This window comes from Pygocentrus nattereri, chromosome 13 (genome assembly GCF_015220715.1).
Source record: "Pygocentrus nattereri isolate fPygNat1 chromosome 13, fPygNat1.pri, whole genome shotgun sequence".
NCBI lineage: Eukaryota > Metazoa > Chordata > Actinopteri > Characiformes > Serrasalmidae > Pygocentrus > Pygocentrus nattereri.
The window spans coordinates 11,441,944-11,463,499 of record NC_051223.1 but is presented as its reverse complement, the minus strand read 5'-3'; the positions used below and the strand labels follow the sequence as shown (position 1 = coordinate 11,463,499).

The window sequence follows — 21,556 nt, the reverse complement described above, 5'->3', positions numbered from 1 at the left end:
GCTCTAGCAGCTCTGGTGGTTCCCATGATCTTCACCGTTCCGACCACCATGGATTTTTATGCTGTATAAAAACCTCACCTGCATGAACTGACCCTCCTGCTGCGGCATAAACTCAAACTATCTAATCAACCGTTGCTCCGCCTGTTTTTCCCCCGTTTTGTACTCTAATATTTTATTCTAACGCTGTTTGGTGTCCGCTGTGGTCCAGAGGAGAATGGGTTCCCCTTCTGAGTCTTGGTTCCTCTAAAGGTTTCTTCCTCTTGTTCTTAGGGAGTTTTTTTCTCACCACTGGCGACACTCATGGAGGCTCAGACCTGGATTTTTCTGTAAAGCCGCTTTGTGACCACGCCTGTCCTAAAAAGCTCTATATAAATAAACTTTGTTTGACGACTTAATTACAGAAGATCAGACATGATTGCCAGTTGCTTTTTTAGTTTTAGCACTACATTCTTTAAAAAAAAGATGCTTCTTCAAGGAAAAACAGAAGCAATTTTTTTTTTTATGAGCGACTTTAAGCATTGCATCATATTAAATTTTTATTCCTCAAGCTAGTGGTTTTTCCAGCTTGCTGAAACAAAACTGAAATGGCCAATGCTCGTTTCAATTTGCAGTTTCAACTGACTAATGATGATAAAAGGGAGAGAAGAAAATAAAGGAGGACACACACACAAACAATAACAGACAGAATGGAAGAACGATGGAGGTCCAGGGAAGGATACGGTCTGTGCCTGGAAACAGCACGCTGCCTCTGACCATTTCGGCCATGATGCAGCCAATAGACCAGACATCAACTGAAAAAATGAAATGACAACCAAATTAAAAATCACACACACACACACACACACACAAAAATCATTCCAAACAAAACTGCATGCTTAATGCAAACAAACAAACAACCAACAACAACAGTGTGCAGGTGAAGTGATGTGGATGCAACGGAAGAAAGGAAAAATAAAAGACAGCATGCAGGCCTGAAATCACTTCTGGGTGGATCTAATCATTTTCCCAATAAAGAGCATTCCGACACTGCTGTGGAACATATTACGAACAGGACCTGAACCAATATGAACAGCCTGCGTTTGATACCGATTTTAAGGGACTACAAATTCTGGTGATCGGTAATATTGATCAAAATAATTTAGGGCTGCAAGTTAAATCTAATTACTAACCTGTAAAAATGCTTCAAACTGAGATGACTATTCTCACTCTGTGTTACAACAAACCTGCATCATCATAAGCAGAATTAAATATTTATATCTTTCATATTCACTTTTCTGCAGTTTTAAAAAAACAATGATTCTGCAAGGGTTCTTCAGTAAATGTAACTGTTCTATATAGAACCATGAAAACTCAAAAGAAACATGCATGCTTAAATGGCTCTTTGCATGGTGATATATGGTTATATATAGATATATAGGATATATATAACCTTTTGAACATGATTTTATATAGCACCAAAAGGGATTCTGCTATTGTTACTATATCAAGCTTATAACAGCACAAAAAGCCTCTTTGGTGCTGTACAAAACTGCATTCTACATCAATCTGAAGAACCTGAAGTTTCACCATGCAAAGAACCCTATAAGCTTGCAAATGGTTCATGATTCTATAGAGAATTACTGTCATAACTAAAAAACCCTTAAAGAACCAGATTTTTTTTTAAGGGTGCATGCCAAGACAGAAAATAAAAACAAATATTTAAGTAGCCATGCTACTGATCTTTGTGGAAAGCTTAATTTACCAAGCTTTAGGGTCTTAGGGTCATATGCTGAATTTCTGCTGTCTCCAATAAACCAGCAAGACCTCAACTGATGTTATCAGACAACTGATATATCGTTCAGGCCCTAAGTTGGATGGCAGAAAAATGTAGCCAGTTCAGTTTGGACCTGGATATTACGCTGATAATTCATGAAAACATGAAGTATTCGTATTTGTTAAGTGGGAAATTCCAGAGAATTTTCAAAAAAGTCATAATACACTGTTTGAGATGTAAACAGAGAGATTCAGAGCGGTTTGGTATGAAATGGTTCAGATGTCTTTACAGTGGTGGTGATAGGAACCAGGCATCGCCATGACTACAACACAAATATAGACACTTTATTTACCATCCAGAACCACCAGAGAACCTACCCAAGTCTTCTGAGTTTATATGGAATGTTGATGATGAAAAATAGTGGAAAATCTGAAATAATTTTGCCTTTGAACATGTATCCCTCCACCATGAATGGATTAAAATGAATTTAAAAACCTATTCATAACCATTTCATGAGGGAGCTTTTAGAGGGGGAACTTTTAGAGGGGGAACTGGTTCCTATCACCACCATTGTGAACAGTTCTGAATCGGTAAGTTTATCTAGAAGAGTGTTCTGAAGCGCTGTGTTTACATCTGAATGTTTGAATTATGCAGACATTTTAAAACATTAGTTTGAATTCTCCTTTAATGATATGCAAAGTGTCCTGTAAGATCAGCACTGCTTCATAATCACTGTGGTTTTTACAAAGACATATAACTCAAACATATGTATTTTATGCAGACATTCAACTGAATTCCATCCTCACCTTCTAAGAAAGATATAATGGAATGAGGTGGCATTTATGACACTGATGAAGTGCGGAAAAGCTGTTATTTGACCTGATCTCGGCTTCTCACAACAGACAATACCGCAATTTATGAAAATACCCAAACATAAGTTGGTAAGCGAGTGCAGAACAGCTTTACAAGCAGTACAAGGATACAGTCCCTCCCTGGGAAAAGGATTTTGTGACGAACCATTTCTGCCATTATGCAGCCCACAGCCCATATATCCACTAAACACGTGTAGCAGAAGAGGAAGAAGAGAACAGACTTCATAAGCAGAGCATCCAGTCAACCGCTGAAGTCATGATTCCACAACTCAACAAGCCGTTTAACCTCCTATGCTCGTGGGTATATCACTTTTTTCCCATCTGAAGTTTCATGCCCAAATCATAAGGAAAATTATTCAGGAACTGCATGAAATAAATGTCAATTTTTGGTGTTTGGTTCCCCTCAAATGAACAGAACGTGTTTTATGATCTACACATATTACTATATGCCTACAATTTACTGCTGAAAGCCAAAAATCTCAGACACTCTGAGTTATTTTATAAAAGTAATGTTTACAGAGCAGATCACTGAAGAAACACCGTCTGTTTATAGTTTATAGCTCAGATTTGGGGAAAAATGGCTCGACTTTCAGTAGAAAAGCAAACTGAGTTCAGCTTATTTTGTTATAAGGATTTAAAATGACATCACCATCTATTAGACTGGAGGGAAGAGTTACAGCCTCATACAACGCCCAGCTTCTGAATGTAGCTTATGAAATATGAAGGTTATGAAGAACATGACTAAGCGCGGTTTGGGACCATCGGTGGTTAATGAGGTTAAAAGAAATACTCCAGTGTTTTTCAACCTAATTTGTATCTACAGTAACTGTCACAGCCTCGATTATCATTGAACGTAGTTTCAGCTGTTTACTGTACTTTATTCATTTACTTTGAGAATAAACATTTACAGTATGTGATTATATAATGCCAATTTGAAACTACAATTGTGTGAGACCGGGACCACTTACCAGGTGGAGGTGCCAGTAAAAAATGAAAAAAAAAAAAACAAAAACAGGGAAGTAGTGTCTCCTTTCTTTCCCCCATTTTTTGAAATATACATTTAAATTATATAACATACACTAGTTTAAGTGCATCTTACGGCTACGTTGACTCAGCAGGTAAAAGTGCAATTTGATTTTCTCACCAAATCTGATTGTTTTGTTTGGCTATGCAGATTATCTTTTAAATGTGATCTGTACAGACATCAGTCTGAACACATCAACTCCTAAACTGACCCACATGCACAAAAGAACAGAGCGGCACGCTGCTTCACGGCTCGTCCAGAAGTAAACAATCACGACTGCCAATGAACGCCAGTCGCTCCCGGAGGATCAGCTTCATCTTCACCAGCATCACAGGAGCCACCATGAAGCTTCACTGACTGACAGCTGGGCTCATCTCACCCCCCCCCACGCATTCGGCCGTTTCGTATGAAGCCTCTTTGAACACGGCGGGCTTTGGATGAGTCTCTTCTCATTTTTTGCACAGAAACATCAGCCTAAATGTTTATGAGTCTCAGCAGCACAAAACTATGACAAATGTGGAGCTGGATTGAGGTAAAAGTAGCATGAATTCCGATGTGGCTGTTCAGACTGAGTCACATTCCCACAGATCGGATACGGATTACAGCACCACATATGAAAGCGTCTCAAACTGGAACTGAAAAGATTCAGTGTTTCTGTTCACACTGACGCACAGACACACACCTGAGTCACTCATGAAGAAAAAGATCAGATTTGGGCCACTTATCTGCAGTGCGAACAAAGCCCAAGTCAATGATCATCAATTCTGTCCCCACAAGCCACTGGGTCATCACGATCATGACAGCTGATGATTAATTACCAGAGAAAAAAAACTGTAATTAACCATTTATTTGTGGCTCTTTGTTCACTGCACACAACTCTTGAAAGCAGAAGCCCAGCGCAGTCAAACTGGCTGATTAGTTACGTTGCTGCTTTGATATTCAATCTATCGACAGATGCAGCTCGAGCTCAAGTAAACAAACAGGACTGACTGCTGCCCTCTCGTTACTGCACCCGTCAGGGGGAGACGTGTCTTGTTAGACACATTATGTGGGTAAATTAAGGAGTTTTCTGATCTCTTATCATATATACAGTGGTGCTTCGCTAATATCAGCTGTTTGCACTATTACTGTCTAATATCTCTCCATAAATGGAGCTGTCCTGTTAACCTCTCTTTCTCTGAGCCCTTGAGCGTCGCCACATGGGAGCCACCCGAGCTGCTAGAGTCACCACAAGGGTTTCAACTACCATGGAGCTTCTCGCTATACAAAGCTGACCCGCCCGTTTTCCCTCGTTTTGTATTATAATCTTTTATTCTAACGCTGTTTGCTGTCAGGTGTGGTCCGGCGGAGGATGGGTTCCCCTTCTGAGTCTTGGTTCCCATCAGGGTTTCTTCCTCTTAGAGGGTTTTTCCTCACCACTGTCGCCACTGGCGACGCTCATGGGGGTTCGGACCCGGATTGTTCTGTAAAGCTGCTTTGTGACCACGCCTGTCGTAAAAAGCGCCACATAAATAAACTTTGTCTTGCCTTGACTTGCTGCTTGGAAGTTTGTGAACCCTTTAGGATTTTCTACATTTCTGCATAAATTTGACCTAAAACTTACTAGTAAAGAAAGACTGAATGAAATTTCCCACCGGACACGTCACAGGTTGCAAAGCAGGAGCAGTTGCTGCTTGTTTTGCGTTTTCACGTGACGTACATGTCTATATTGTCCGTTTATCTCATATAAACTTCATGCAGTTGACGATAAAACTATGACTAGCTGCCTCAACCGTGCCTGACTTTCTCACCAGGTAATGCACCGCGATATAAAGAGGAGGAGACGACTGTGTTCACAAGACTGACCGACTCAAGGGATTTCAGGCAGCCTAGTTAAAATAACTAATATACTGTAAATGTGACGGACTGTAACAAGTGCTCATTGAAGTGTCATCCAAACCTAATAAATAATAATAATAATAATAATAATATTCCAGTTACTTCTGCTTTCCTTAAGTTTCTCTGCATGATCCCTGCACGATCAGGAGGTGGATCCTTTTAACCTTTATAATAAAATTACCGCAAGTTCTTCTCTCTGGGAAACTAGATGCATCTGTGAAGGATTCACAGCTTAATTTACACACGTTTGACTGAAGAATTCAACGGTATTTGTTTAAAAATGTGTCCTTCTAGGCCTGCGCTGGTAACAGAGTCCATTTATTTGGGCAATGTGTGGAAAAAAATATGATTAATGGTTAAACCGGGTTTTGAAGGGAGCTATAGTGTTTCATCCCTTACAGCCTCTCAGTAAATGCTGTGCTTGTAACATACTGTGATCTTTAATTTGGAAACCAAATCTGTAATTAATCTACGCTGAGCATCATATAAACTTCACCGTCTGAGAGTAACGTACGAGAGCAAAAACATGCCTACTCATGTTTTCTCATCTATGTCGTGGTATTAATGTAGGATATCACCTTTTTCAATTGGCTGCAAATGAGTTTCTATCTTCACTGGGGGCTGTTACCATGTTAAAGAGGAACTCCACCAATTTTTTCAAAATTTCTACATGACTACATGGTTAAGATGTAAACATCTTAGAGTGGTAAGTCATTCAGAGTGGTTTGATATGAAATACTGTGATCTCAGGTCAGAACTGTTCACAGTGGTGGTGATAGGAACTAGACGTCCACCTCTAAAAGCTCCCTCACAGAAAGAACATGAAATAGCTATGAATACGCTGCTTGTTAGCTAAGACACAGTTTTGTGATAGTTTGGATTATGGATTTACAGAACTCTTTAGGCCAAGACTTCATTCATAGTGGAGGGGAACATGCACAGTGCTGTGAAGCAAAAATGGTCCCTATATAAAATATATATATACACATATTTTTTTTTTCACATTTTTCATCACCAACATAGCATAAAGAAACTCACGTGTGGGTTCACTGGCAATTTCGGATAGTAAATAAAATGTCTATAATTGCGTTTATATTTACACATTGTGACTTCTGTCTGTACGTTTCGATACAATGAAGCATCACTCTGAATGACTTTGTTTACATCTCAATGACAGAATTATGGAAAAACTGTTTTAAAAATTGGCGGAATTCCCCTTTAACTCGATTACCAGTCACTGGGCACAGGCCCACGTCCCCCAAAATGTTTATTAACTGACATCAGCATCTGCCCAGTGGCTTCTGCTACATTTTGAGTCAACAGGTCCTCTTTAACAATATAATCTACATCAATCCTGCAAAATCCAGGAAAATACCTGCTTCAAACTCAAGCCAAGATGATCATGATAAAAATGATAATCACGTCCCTCTGCATGTGCTTACAAGCTGTCATGGCTGTAGGATGCCAAGCGCTTAGAGGCAGGTGAACCCAAAGAGCAGGAGCCATGCATTAATGATTTAACCAACTCGGCTCAAACCACTGAGTCTGCAGAGGAGCCCTGGCTTCTAAAAGCACTGCCACTGTCCCATAAAGCATCAGCCAGCACACCTTTCCATCTCACGCTTTGCTGGGGGGGTGAGGGGGGTGCTCGTGGTGTGAGGAGCTGTTTCTGGGCATGCTGTAATGCAGTGATGAGGCTGTGGCATGGTGCCAGGCTGGCACACTCACCGTTGGCCTGGTAACCCATGCCCAGGATGACCTCGGGGGCACGGTAGTAGCGCGTCACCACATAGGGGGTCATGAGGAGGCCTGTGGCGGCCGTTCGGGCTAAGCCGAAGTCCAGGATCTTCAGCGTGCAGTCTGATTTCACCACGATGTTGCTGGGCTTCAGGTCCTGGATGAACAGAGAGGCATTTTACAGGTTTGAGAGACACTGGCCAAAAGTTTGGGGACACCAAGCTTCTCAAAAAGCTCTTTCCTAGAAACCTAGGAACAAATGACTGAAGGACCATGACCTTATGATGTTAGCACTCAAACCTTTCAGGTGTTTAAACTGCCTTTAGGCCAAAAGAGATCCAACAAGTGCCTTTATAGCAGACCTGCAAACTCAGGAGGTGTGAAGAAGGTTCAGAGAGTTCAGAAATAAACCGAGCCCTCCCCTTTACACCTCATAAAAACTGGCACATGTTCACAATCATTATAGGCAAGTTTATTTAAAACCTCTCATACACTGCTGTCATTCAAAGTGCTTTCCAAATGAGAAAATACAGTAATTTAAAATGTAAAGATAGAAATTAAAAACATGATTCAAACAAGAGATTTTAAAGGAGAACATTATTAAACTAAAAATCTAAATAAAAATTAAACTAGGATAATTAAAAATCTAAAAAATAAACTAGAATATTAAAATCAAATAAAAAAATTTATTAGTATAATAAAAAATGTAATTAAATTAGAATAACTAAATATCTCCAAAAATCAATTAGGATAATTAAAAATCTAATAAAAAAAATTCATTAGGATACTTAAAATGCTGGCGCATCCCCACATTTAACTGCTTAAATGCCCACACTGACTCATAAATCTCCCTTCGCCACGCTTGAACCAAGTCGCTATTCGCAGTTATATTTGTGGACAAACCCAGCAGCTCACGGCAGTCAGGACTGTTCATAGAAATCAACACACTGTATGAAAAACAGTGCCAGTTTCAGACACGAATTAAGATGCACATTCAAACTTAAGATTAACACTCAAAGGGAACTCATAGGCCCAGTCCCATCTTCTTTTTACCCCTACCCCTTGTGTTCGAGTGTCACCCTCATCCCTTGTTACTGAGTTACAGGGCAGTGGTTGAGATCTTCCCTCTGAAATAGGACCCTCAAATAAAAAGAGTACCACCTCATTAACAGCTACTAGCACTGCTCTGTAGGTGACCCTGCCCGTCTGCAATGACAGTAGAAGAGGGTAAAGTTCAACTCCTCACTGCTGGGCTTTACTTACAGCATCATACGCCTTCAAAGAGGGGGGCAATTATGTATTATCATCCGTAGAAATGAACACACAAAACAGAGGGGTAAGGGCCATAGTAAAACGGTTCTTCAGGTAAACAGAGAACGTGCTGAAGGTGCTATTTAATAGGATTCTATACAGCACCAAAAAGCGTGGTTCTGTTGTTACAAGGTCAAGCTTGTATTAATAGAACCCTTTTTGGTGCTATATATATAGAGCCCTTTCCAAAACACATTCTCCATCAATCTGAAGAACCCATTTACCATGCAGGAACCCTTTAAATCATACAAAAGGTTCTTTGAGGGTTTATGGCTCTATATAGAACCATTTTCTTTATTAAAGAACCCTTGAAGAACCAACGTTTTTAAGAGTGTAGCTGACTGAGATGCAAACAGTAATAATTTACATATCGTTGCTGTCGGAAGAAAACCTCGTATCTCCATTTTTGTCGTTTTTCAGTTTTTGGCGTAATCTGAAAATGCCTGTTATTTAAATACTGGGTAAATTTCACGGTGAATGGACCAAAAGACACAACCCAAAATATCTCTGAAACACGGCTGGTTCCATTGACTTACATTAAAAGTAAAGTAGGTTTTTTCCTTCTCCTGTAAAGTTACCATTTTGGAGATACGAGGTTTTACAAATGTAAATGTAAAACTAACTTCACGGCTCACTTTCAACTGCATAAACCATTAATCACACCTCATTTTACTGCCAAGATCATTTAGTCAGTTAAAACGACTGCAGCCAAGCCATAAAAGAATCTACCTCCAAATGTGAGGTAATGAGAACCTGCTGCAAATCTTGGAGAACGTGTTGGACTTACTGAACCCACAATAGGGCACACTGTGGATTCCATAAGCAGTGGGTTTCGATGGAAAAGAAGCTCTCCGAGTGTGAAATATCAGTTTGGCAAGCTTTGACAATCTGCATGAAAATAATCAACGCAGCACTGAAACATTAACCATTCATCATTACGTTAAACAGTCAAGGCTTCAGGAGCTCACCCTGTGTATGATGCCAGCTGCATGTAGGTGTTTGATGCCACAGAGCATTTGGTAGAGCAGATAGGACAGTCTCTCATGGTCCAGCTCCATCTGAATCACCTGGCACAGGTTAGCATCCATCAGCTCCATCACCAGGTAACTGCAGGTGACGCCAGAAGACAGTCAGACACATACATTCAGGAGGAGGTTCAGAGTTTGTTCTATACAAATCAAAAGGCTAGAGCTCAAACTTTTGCATGCAAGTCTACACCGATCAGGCATAACTTTAAGACCACCTCCTTGTTTCTATGCTCATTGTCCATTTTATTAGCTCCACTTACTCTATAGGTGCACTTTGTAGTTCTACAGTTTGACTGTAGTCCATCTGTTTCTCTGATACTTTGTTACCCCGCTTTACCCTGTTCTTCAGTGGTGAGGACCCCCATGGACCCTCACAGAGCAGCTATTATTTGGGTGGTGGGTCATTCTCAGCACTGCAGTAACACTGAAAGTGGCGGTGTGTTAGTGTGTGTTGTGCTGGTCAGAGTGGATCAGACACAGCAGTGCTGCTGGAGTTTTTAAACACCTCAGTGTCACTGCTGGACTGAGAATAGTCCACCAACCAAAAATATCCATCCAGCAGCGTCCTGTGGGCAGCGTCCTGTGGGCAGCGTCCTGTGGGCAGCGTCCTGTGGGCAGCGTCCTGTGGCCACTGATGAAGGACGAGAGGATGACCAACACAAACTGTGCAGCAGCAGATGAGCTCTCATCTCTGACTTTACATCTACAAGGTGGACCAACAAGGTAGGAGTGTCTAATAGAGTGGACAGTGAGTGGACAGTGAGTGTGTAAAAACTCCAGCACCACCACCATGTCAGTGTTAGTGCTGAGAATGACCCACCACCCAAATAGTAGCTGCTCTGTGAGGGACTGTGAGGGTCCTGACCACTGAAGAACAGGGTGACAAAGTATCAGAGAAACAGATGGACTACAGTCTGTAACTGTAGAACTACAAAGTGCACCTATACAGTAAGTGGAGCTGATAAAATGGACAATGAGCGTAGAAACAGAGAGGTGGTCAGAATGTTATGCCTGATCAGTGTATCTGCTGTACAGGGTCACAAATGCAATATTAAAATGACTAAAATGCAAAAAATTGGGCACAGCAGCCCAGAATCAAACACTGCACTGGAGTTCAATAAATATATCATTAAAATATCAGTTTGAAATATGGATAATGATCTAAACATCTGACCAATGCAGAGAGTTTTTAAACTAATATTTACCCATTGCAATATCACTGTACATCACTTGAAAAGAAATAAACAATACATATTGCCGACGAATCACTGCTGAATTACTGGAGTCATTTTTAAATGGAACTTAACTGATTAATCATAAAGCTTGTGAAAAGGAACATAACTCCTTGTAAAAAATCAAAAACACTCCTGCCATTCTAACGTATCTAACACCTCTATCGCTCCACTTGCCCTGGGATGAACATTTTAACGTTCTTTAGAGCACCATCAAGCACGCAGAGCTTCTAAGAGCAGGCCGCACATTAGCACTGCATAACTCTTCCCTCCACACAGCAGTGATCAATGTGCAAATCCATCAATTATCTCTTTAACTTCTGTCACGCACATTCAGCCAAACACTAATCTACATCCAGATTCTACACGTGTGATTGGGTTCAGAAAATGAGACGTTTTACTGCCACATGCTTCAGCACATCAACTCACACGTCCTGAAACTCCTCCAGAGTCTTCTGTGGCGTGAACACGTTTAATAAGCCGATGATCTGTGAAAAGAAGAGAGAGACTTTAATGAGGTTTCTGATGCCTCAGTGTTCCATGTGCACTTTAAGGACAAAAGTACATGGACACTTGATCATCACACCTATTTATATGGCTTGCTGGACGTTAGGCATTAATATGTTTGCTGCTGCAACAGCTTCCACAATTCTGGGAAGCTCCAATAGGATTTTGGAGAGTGTCTGATGATGTTTGATCTGACCCTCCAACTGACACTTGGCATTGCATATAGTGATCTTAGGCTTGTGTGCAGCTGCTCAGCCTTAGAAACCCATTTCATGAAGCTCCTGATGCTCAGGTCTTGTGCTGATGTTGCTTCCAGAGGCAGTTTGGAACTCTGATGTGACAGAGGATGGACCATTTTTACTCGCTCTGTGAATTTGTGTGGTCTACTACTTCGCGAATGAGCTGTTGTTGCTCCTAGAAGCTTAATTTTTATAATAATAGCACTTACAGTTGACGAGGCCGATCCAGCCGGGCAGAAATTTTAGGAACAGACTTGAGGCAGAGGCATCATCCTATGTCAGCGCCATGTTTAAATGCACCGAGCTCATCAGTGCAACCCTCTACTGCCAGTGTTTGTCTACAGAGACTGCACAGCTATGTGCTTGATTTTATACACCTTTTAGCAACAAGTGTGGCTGGAACACTTGAAGCCAATCATTAGGAGGGGTGTCCATATACTTTTGGTCATGTAGTGAATCATGTAGGAATCTGCTAAAGCGATTAGCTAGCCTGCCATCACGGTTTATCTCCTTCTCTCAGCTCCACTACGGCTAAACAAGTGACTGCATTGCTAAAAACTACAGCCAAACAAATTAACATCCAATTATCTTTGGCTAAATGTTGTCTGCTATTGTGATATCTTCTCTTTAAGCCCCACAATGTCTCAATGAACGCATTTACTGAAGAGGACACCTGCAGTCAGCTGAAATAAACGCCATCATCTCAACTGCAATAAGGGAATTTTGTAATAACTGTGAACAGGCATCCCTCGGCTATTATTACTATTTTAATAATATAACGTCATTGTTTTTAAATGCGTCCCACTGTGATGGCAGCTCAAGTCAGCTAAAAGGATAAACCACACCTCTATATTCATTATTTTGCCTTTTTGTCGTTAAGGCAAATCTCAATCACAGCATTTTAGCTGATTGTCCTCAGTGAATGGGTTTAATTTTCATGTTCATTGTCTGCAGCTATTAAAATACAAGTCTAAAGAAGTCAAATAGGCCGATTGGCCACGTTTACCAATTGGTACCGTCACATCAATACTGAGGACAAACTCACACAAACGTCTACAGTTACACAGAATTATATGCAGAGTCGAGAAAAGTTAAGTTTTTCATAGGAGTGAAACCATAAAACTCATTCAGCCTCTAATAAACATTCCTCAGCACTGCCTTATAAGTATTCATAAGCGCCACACACACACACACACACAATATATATATATATATATATATATATATATATATATACATACACATACATACATACACACACACACACACACACACACACACATACACACACACATACATACATACATACATAATACAAAAATTAAGTGATTTAAAAAGGGAAATCAAGTTATTTTTTACAGAAGAAAATGACATAACAGCCCGATGTCCATCAGTTTGTATCCTAGGGGTGGGCAATATAATAATATATCACGTATGCATTTCGTTTTTAATACTGTCATATACTCAGAAAAGCATATTGTGGTGTAATTTATCATGATAGCAGTACATAATCGTAGAGGTGGGCGATATGGCAAAATTATCGCAATACTATGTCATGATGTGTGTGTGTGTGTGTGTGTGTGTGTGTGTGTGTGTGTGTATGCATGTATGTAGTATAATTACACTTGGACAGACTTTGTCATTCAAATGAACACCGTACAGTGCACATTGGAACAACACTTTATTGCCTTGGCTCAGAGTAATATTATACAGGGTGGGCCATTTATATGGATACACCCAAATAAAATGAGAATGGCTGATATTAACTTCCTGTTTGTGGTAGATTAGTATATGGGATGAGATGAGTGGTGACCATGGTGGCCATTTTGGATCCAACTTTAGTTTTATCAGTGGGAAATTATGTAAATAAATTTATATATATATACACACACACACACACACACACACACACTAATATATTATATAATGAGCGTATTGTATTGTATTTTGACAATTTATCACAATAATGATACATATAATGTAATTTTGCCCAGCCCTACTATGATACCTCAGCGGAAAGATTTCCTGCTTTCTTCCATTCACATTTATTTGCTGCATTTATTGCAGCATAATATGACTGTGCAATCTAACATCTGTGGAAAAATACTGCAGTCAGCTTACACTGCGATCATTTTGCAATCATGTTACACAATATTTTTTTTCCTCTTCACATCAGTTAACCAGGCATCCGGTCATGAACTCCTATGGACACTTGAATATAAAAATGACCACATGTGCGTCACTGTGTGCGTGAGCGTGAGGTAAAAACACGGCTTACATTCTTGTGGTTAACGCACTTCATGAGCACCAGCTCTCTGTAGGCCCTCTTAGCGTGCGTCTGGTTCTGAAAGGGTCGGCTGAGTTTCTTAATCGCAACATTTCTCTCCAAAATGTGGTCATACGCCGAGCTAGAACACAAGACAGAAAGTGACCCCATGTGACCTCAAGCCATGACTTTCAGAAAAATCCATCACTCCCTGAGCACTTTAATAGAAACACCTCCTTGTTTCTACACTCACTGTCCGCTTAATCAGCTCCACTGACCGTTTAGTTTCACTCTGTAGTTCTACAGTTACAGACTGTAGTCCATCTGTTTCTCTGATACTTTGTTACCCTGTTCTTCAGTGGTCAGGACCCCCATGGACCCTCACAGAGCAGGTACTATTTGGGTGGTGGATCATTCTCAGCACCGCAGTAACACTGACGTGGTGGTGGTGTGTTAGTGTGTGTTGTGCTGGTCTAAGTAGATCAGACACAGCAGTGCTACTGGAGTTTTTAAACACCTCAGTGTCGCTGCTGGACTGAGAATAGCCCACCAACCAAAAATGTCCAGCCCACAGCGTCCTGTGACCACTGATGAAGGACTAGTAGACGACCAACACAAACTGTGCAGCAGCAGATGAGCTATCATCTCTGACTTTACATGTACAAGGTGGACCGACAAGGTAGTAATGTCTAATAGAGTGGACAGTGAGTAGACACAGCGTTTAAAAACTCCAGCAGCAATGCTGTGTCTGATCCACTCAGACCAGCACAAGTAATACTAACACACCACCACCACGTCAGTGTTACTGCAGTGCTGAGAATGACCCACCACCCAAATAGTACCTGCTCTGTGAGGGTCCATGGGGGTCCTGACCACTGAAGAACAGGGTAACAAAGTATCAGAGAAACAGATGGACTGCAGTCTGTAACTGTAGAACTACAAAGTGGAGCTATACAGTAAGTGGAGCTGATAAAATGGACAAGGAGTGCAGAAACGAGGAGGCAGTCAGAACGTTTTGCCTGACTGGTGCATATACACAGCTGAAGGCAAAAGTTTGGGCACACCTGGCAAACTTCTATGTTTTCACTGATTTTCTAAGTAAAAATTTGCTAACACGTTCTCTACAGAGAACATGCTTCTAACCATTTCAGTGCACAATTAAAATACCTATTTTCTGAATCTGACATATTGGAGGAAAAACAAGTAAAATACAATGTAGCCTGTGCATAAGTTAAGGCACCTTTTCATATTTTAGTTTTTCAAATCTAAATTGTGCACAATTTGCAAAAAATTATCTTTTTTTTCCAACTTGATGCGCCACATTATTTTCATAAAAAATTGACAATATGTGGTGAACAACCCTTTGATAGGGGGGCACCCTAGTGAAAATTATTCCAAGAGCTTACCAGACAATGCCTTGAGCTCCAGAGCCAATAGGTCTTAAATTCTGATAGCGTTTCAGAACAGTGAACGTTGAATCTCCTACGTCTATACTGTAGTACTCTCTTTCACGCTTATTCCTGTTCATGGTGATATTCGGGACGATTGCGTCTTCAGCATTCAAATGGAAATCGGGACGCAAGATCTGAAAAAAAGAAAAGACACGTTAGCTTCACTGCTGCTGTTCAACGGAGCCACCACCAAATCATGAGGGCTTGAACGCTACATCTGAAAACAATTCTCTTGACCTGCAAGTCAGAAATAACAGGAAAAAATGTCTATTTTATATCGTTAAGCGCTATCAAGACGCTCCTGGAGGCGAATTACAGAAACATCCTAACTCTGAAATCTGATCCATTTGGTCTCATTGACTGAATTCTGGACAGTATCTATTACAGGATAACAGATCCTACCTTCATAATCTCATCGTTAACTCCAGATCAGAAAACAGCATCACAAAAACATCCTTACTAGACTAAACCTCCTAAATCCTGTCCTAACTCTAGGATGAGCCCCAACAGGGTCCTAACTTCTGTTTAAGGCCCGTTTCTATGGTTTTTAGGCAGCTGAGTCAGGCAGTGTAGTTCACTACCAACATAATGAGCTCCATTTATTTCTACTGGAAAACGCGACTTTCCCTGGGAGATGTTTTTCTTTTCTAACTCTGCGTTTTAAAAATCTTAGACACTGCCGTCTCGAACTCCACGGCCCATCTGATCACCTTCTTGTGTTAATGCTGAGGATGAAATATTACAGTGATGGTGGTGAATAATGAGGAGGCGGAGCTGAACTTGTGTCTTTTTATTAGGAGGAGTAACGCTAGCCCGCTCGGCTAAAGCGCTTGGGAAACAGACTGAAACTGGGGAGCGGCGACACTCTGATTAACAGCAGGGGGCGACTCTGATAAACAGCAGGGGGAGCTCTCACAGTATTCACAACCTACAGTTTATCGTACCTCAGTTCTGTTTTGACATTTTTTACATATGTCTGGCCAACTGACTTGATTATTTTAATTACGGGTTTATGTTTCATCTGTGTACATATGGTCGGTTGCTAGGAAACCGACACGACAGCCAATTTTCGACTAATCTACTGAGTAGATTAGGATTTCCTAACTTGAGATATGTTGACGCAAGATAAGATAAACAGGGTGTTTCTCCAGAATGTCCCGTCTTCTGTTTGGGGTTCAGGCTTATTAATGGCTCGTTCATGATTCCTCTGATCATCTCCATCCATCTTGTTGGTCATCCTCTTCCTGAGTAACTTCAACTCCTCCCAGCATCACTGTCTATTCCAATGGGTTGATTCTTCTAATAACGCACCGTCTGTCCGGTATCTGGCCACTCCTTCTAATGAGTGACTTCAACTACTTCGTCACACACTGCTGACACGGCTCATTTGATCTCCACAGAAAAGCACTGATCAATGAAATGTGACTCTCTGGAGCAGCTGCACATGAGCCATCAATTTCTTGTTGATCCAGTGTCCATGATTTCCAAAAAGAATTTCAAATGTTGATTCATCAGACCACAGGACACTTTTCCACTTCCCCTCAGTCCATTTTAAATGAGCTCTGGCCCAGAGAAGGTGGCAGCATTTCTGGATCCTGTTTATATTTGGTTTCTTCTTTGTGTTTTAGAGTTTTAACTTGCATTTGTGGACACAATGAATAACTGTTTTTAAAGACAGTGGTTTTCTGAAGTGTTTCTGAGCCCATGCAGTGATTTCCACTACACAATCATGTCTGTTTTTAATGGAGTGCTGCCTGAGGGCCCAAAGATCACGTCCAGCAAATACTGGTTTTTGGCCTCGTCCCTCACATACAGAGATTTCTCCAGATTCTATGAGTCTTTTAATGATATTACGTACCGTAGACGATGAAAAGCAGAACTTCTTTGCTGTTTTATGTTGAGAAAAGTTCTTGAATTGTTGCACTATTTCATGGTGCAGCCTTTCACAGAGTGTTGACCCCTTCTCATCTTTACTTCTGAAAGACTCAGCCTCTCTGAGATGCTCTTTATACCCAATGATGTTACTGACCTGCTGTCAATCAACCACCAGGTGTTTTTAGCATCACACAACTTTACAAGCCTTTTGCTCCCCTGTCCCAACTTTTTTGGAACATGTAGCTGATATCAAATTCAAAATGGGCAAATATTTTATAATAAACAATAAATTTCTCAGTTTCAACATTATTTGTTGTCTTTGTAATAGTTTCAATGAAATGTTGGGTTTAACACTAGAATGATTTGCACATTGCATTTTGTTTTTATTTACATTTTGCACAGCTTCCCAACTTTTTTGGGTTGTATATGACACAGATTAATTATTATGGGGTATAACTTTGCAAATGACTTCTGAATTGTTACAAAATCTATGACAAATATTTCACCTATAGCACTCACACTTATAATCATATCTAGGGTGTGAAATATGACAATATTTATCGTTACCATAATAAATTATGTCACAAGACGTCTTTCTGAGTACACTGTGGATCAACTGCATGATTATAAAGAGAGGTTAATTAGTCCTGTTTAATTAGTGCAGCACCACGGCACTAATTTGTCTTTTCCTGAAAAAATACACATCATGAAACACTGTAAAAAACTGAAGTATTTTGCCACATCGTTCCATCTCTTTCCAAGCAAAGAAATGCTTCCCCTTTGTAGAAAACCATCAAGTTAAAAGCCTGGAGGTCTCACACGGGATGTGGAGTCTAAGAAAAGCTTCCCAGGTCTTTGACTAAAGGCTTCACCCAGTCAGAGCCAGACCTGCACTAACAGGCCCGTTTCATAACGCTTCACTTTCTGAGGACCATTTTCACTTTAATGTACTCCAGGGCATCGGAAACGACTACGAAAATGAAAAGTCAGTAAAAAATGCAGTTGAGCTGGAATAAACAGAGCCGAATGATCTCTGGACTAATATTACGAATGAAATTTAAACTGCAATTATTGTCTTTAATTGAGATTCAGATCCTGATGTTCTGGCCTAGAGGAAGTGGGCAGAATACCCACTTTTTCTGGCCTGAGGCTCAACCTCTGAACGGCCAGACTGCCAGCAAGATGTGGTTGTGATGTCACAACACATGTAGGTTTGCTTGCATCTGATTGGTCTGAAGATGTTTTATTAGGTTAAAATTTTCCTCTTAAAACTTAAGATATCATTTTTGTTAATGTACAGACTTAAAAAAAGAACCACAAACCACCAAAGACCCTTTTGTGTGCTTAAAGGGTTCTCTGCATGGAGAACTTGTTCTTCAGATTAACGGAGAACGTGTTTATGGTTCTATACAGCACCGTATACTACACATTCTCAATCAATCTGAAGAACCATTTAATCGTGCAAATGGGTCCCTGAGTGTTGATGGTTCTATATAAAATGACTTTCTTTACTAAAGAACCCTTTTTTCAGGAACATGAAACTGCTCTCTTAAACTGTGATTCTGCTATAATGTGTTTATTCATTCGGTCTGAGTAACAAAACCATCTTTCAGACCATGAAGATAAAAACTGGCCCAACATAAAAAGAAGAGAAAAGAAGTAAGGAAGGAAAGAAGAAGAAACAATAGGAGAAGAAAAAAGGAGGAGGAGGGAGGGGAGGAACGTAATAACAGCTTAACGCAAGACAATTAAGACAATACAGTTCGTCTCACATCATGTATACAATCATCCCTGCAGTGCTATCAGTTTAATGAAGCAGAGAAACATCAGCGATGGACAGTGACACAGTGACCTGCATTCATCAGTGTTCAGTGAGTCTCTCTTCACCTTTATTCCAGCTTCCATTCTTCTCAGGAGACTCACATTCAGCTCCTCAAAGAATCTGCAGACACACCTCCAAAGCTTGGTCTTAGAAGCTGATTGTATTTTCTGAAGTGATCAAACTCATTCAGTGGTGTTGAGGTCTGGACTCTGGGGCGGTCAGTCCATCATTCAGCTTCTTTGTTTGATGTGTCCATCTCCTTTTCTCAGTGAGGTTCTTCTTGATCAGCTACACATCCTTTCAGACCCACAGTGCTGAGTGGTCTTCTCACAGTGGATGGATGGACAGAAACAGCTGTGGATGTTTTCAGATCTGAAGCAGCTTGACTTTCTCCACTCTCTCTCTCAGAGATCAAAGCTTTATGTGATGGGGGCAGTTTTGGGGTCGACCAGCTCTTCCAGGTGGTTGCTAGGAGACCCGTTTTCTCTGTAGCTGTTTATCAGTTTTTGGAAACTCCTGTTTTTTCACTCTGACTTTCTCCTTCATTATACAAGTGGATTATCTAACATCTAATCTCCTCACAGGCGCCTCCTGAAAATGAATAACTTCTACATAACGGCTGTTTTGACTGGACATTAAATAAATACATGAATTAATGATGTGTCTCTGATGTTTACGTGGTGCTGTATATTATAAAACCATTCTTATGTAAGAACTTAATGTCATTTAAATTTTACATTTTAATCTAAATGTAAACATTGCTGAGCACAAAGGCAGATTTTCAAGATGCGACCTTAAGCTGGTATCTCTACACAATATCATTTAACACAGAAAATGCACATCTGGACAAGGTATGGGTCAATTTTAACACTGAACAACACAATTAAACCAGTTTATCAACTCCAATATCACAACAACTGGCCAGGATTTATCACTGAGACTCATACAAATGAAAAAAAGGATGTATTTAAAAGGGAATTTCACCGACTTGTCAATATTTGGGTAGAATTACACTGTTCAGGAATGGTTTGACAAAAAAAATAAGTCAACACGGTTCACCTGAGCAAGGCTTTGGGATGTATTTGCTGAAATTTCAATGACTATTGAGATCCACTGGTTTTTGTTTTAGCCTCAAAGCTCCAGTGCCAAACCAAAGAAGCAAAATTTGGGCACCAAACAAGTCTCAGCTGGTCGACTCAATCCAGCGCAAGTGAAAAACAGCATAAATTTGATTATTTCGGCAGATGGACAGTAGATTACAGATGTAAATAAGCAGTGTATATCTCACTATAGTGTCAGTGCAGGTTCATCTAATTCCTGTTCATACATTTCAAGAAATTGTAACAACACACAATATTTATTTTTTCACATATCTGATCCGTTTCAACAGAGAAAACAGAGCCAGTTGTGTTATATTTAAAAAAAATACTATCAAAACTGCGCTCAGAATGATTTCTACAAAATATCCGGCAAACTGTGACGCACTAACTCCTGTTAAACGGCTCCAGTGTTCGCATATATAAGCTCATATATAAGAATCTGCACATATGCACATGAAAAATACTGCAAATTGACATTTTATAGCAAATACAGTGAATTGTGGATATCATGACGTCTGGTTCCCATTACCACCACAGTAAAGAAACCAGTAGGTGTCTCTGCAATGCAGTTTTACGTCAAACCACTCTAAATGGCTACACAGCTGAACTGCACTGTTTCAGACGGACATTATGCAGGAATTATGAAAGTGGGGTGGAACGTCCCTTTAAACGTTAGCCCCCTTAAAGGGACAGTACAGCACTCGCCTCGAAAACGTAAAAATAGTGATAGGTAAGAAGCGTAAAGGGACCACCTGTGATATTCAGAAAGGTGATAAAATAATAACACACCCCTTCTACTGACCTAGAACCAGCTTCTCGTTCGAATTTCCCGTTCCACCTTAACTGGAGCAGCAGTTACATTCTGGCGCTCGCACCGTTTAAGGTGGAACGGGAAATTCGAATGAGAAGCTGGCGAATAGGCAGCCGTCTTCTTTAGCATCGTCTTACACGCATTCCCAGGATATCTGAACTCCGATCGGGAAGCTTTGGGCTACGGGATTTGCGGGATTTCCCGTGTAATGATTTTAATATAATTACTGTTCCTGCTCCCCCCCACCACGGGCAACAACACAGCCCTCAGAGCAGGTCACCCCGGCCTTCACTCACCCACTGGAACAGGGTCTAGAAGGTTCCACACCCACAGGAACGGGTTCCGTGTCCTCTGTGCGGAGCAGCGGCGGAATGGTGTAAATATCCCGGTTGTTTTTCTGTCTCGGAGCCTCAGCCCGCCGCCTCTCCTTCCCCTGCCAGGCCAGGAGCACACACTGGTGTACTACGTCACACCATTTCTGCGCTCAAGCCTACGTAGGCAGTTTCTGCGCTCTTTACTCTAATTCATTTTTTGTTGTTGTTTTGTTTGTTTATTTTTGTTTATATCATAATATATAGTTAGACTTGTGGTCTAAATGTATTAATTAGTGGCCTCAATGTAGTACCTCGTGGTTTCAATATATTAATTTG

The 21,556-nt window shown here is 40.6% G+C and overlaps 1 protein-coding gene across 3 annotated transcripts in view; it reads right to left on the bottom strand.

The window, feature by feature from the left end:
* Positions 1-21,353, bottom strand: part of mapk8b (mitogen-activated protein kinase 8b) — a 29,679-nt gene extending 8,326 nt beyond the window's left edge. For 2 of the 3 annotated variants that reach the window (XM_017714337.2, XM_037544198.1), the window contains exons 1-7: positions 21,203-21,353; positions 15,254-15,432; positions 13,860-13,989; positions 11,265-11,323; positions 9,544-9,682; positions 7,256-7,421; positions 2,737-2,808 (exon numbers count right to left, since the gene is read on the bottom strand). In XM_017714337.2, coding sequence (XP_017569826.1) covers positions 2,737-2,808; positions 7,256-7,421; positions 9,544-9,682; positions 11,265-11,323; positions 13,860-13,989; positions 15,254-15,375 — 688 coding nt within the window. In that variant the 5' untranslated portion in view covers positions 15,376-15,432; positions 21,203-21,353. Of the gene's footprint in view, positions 1-719; positions 792-2,736; positions 2,809-7,255; positions 7,422-9,543; positions 9,683-11,264; positions 11,324-13,859; positions 13,990-15,253; positions 15,433-21,202 lie in introns of all 3 variants that reach the window. The other variant, XM_017714336.2, reaches the window with a different exon arrangement.
* Between the last annotated feature and the right edge of the window lie 203 nt (positions 21,354-21,556).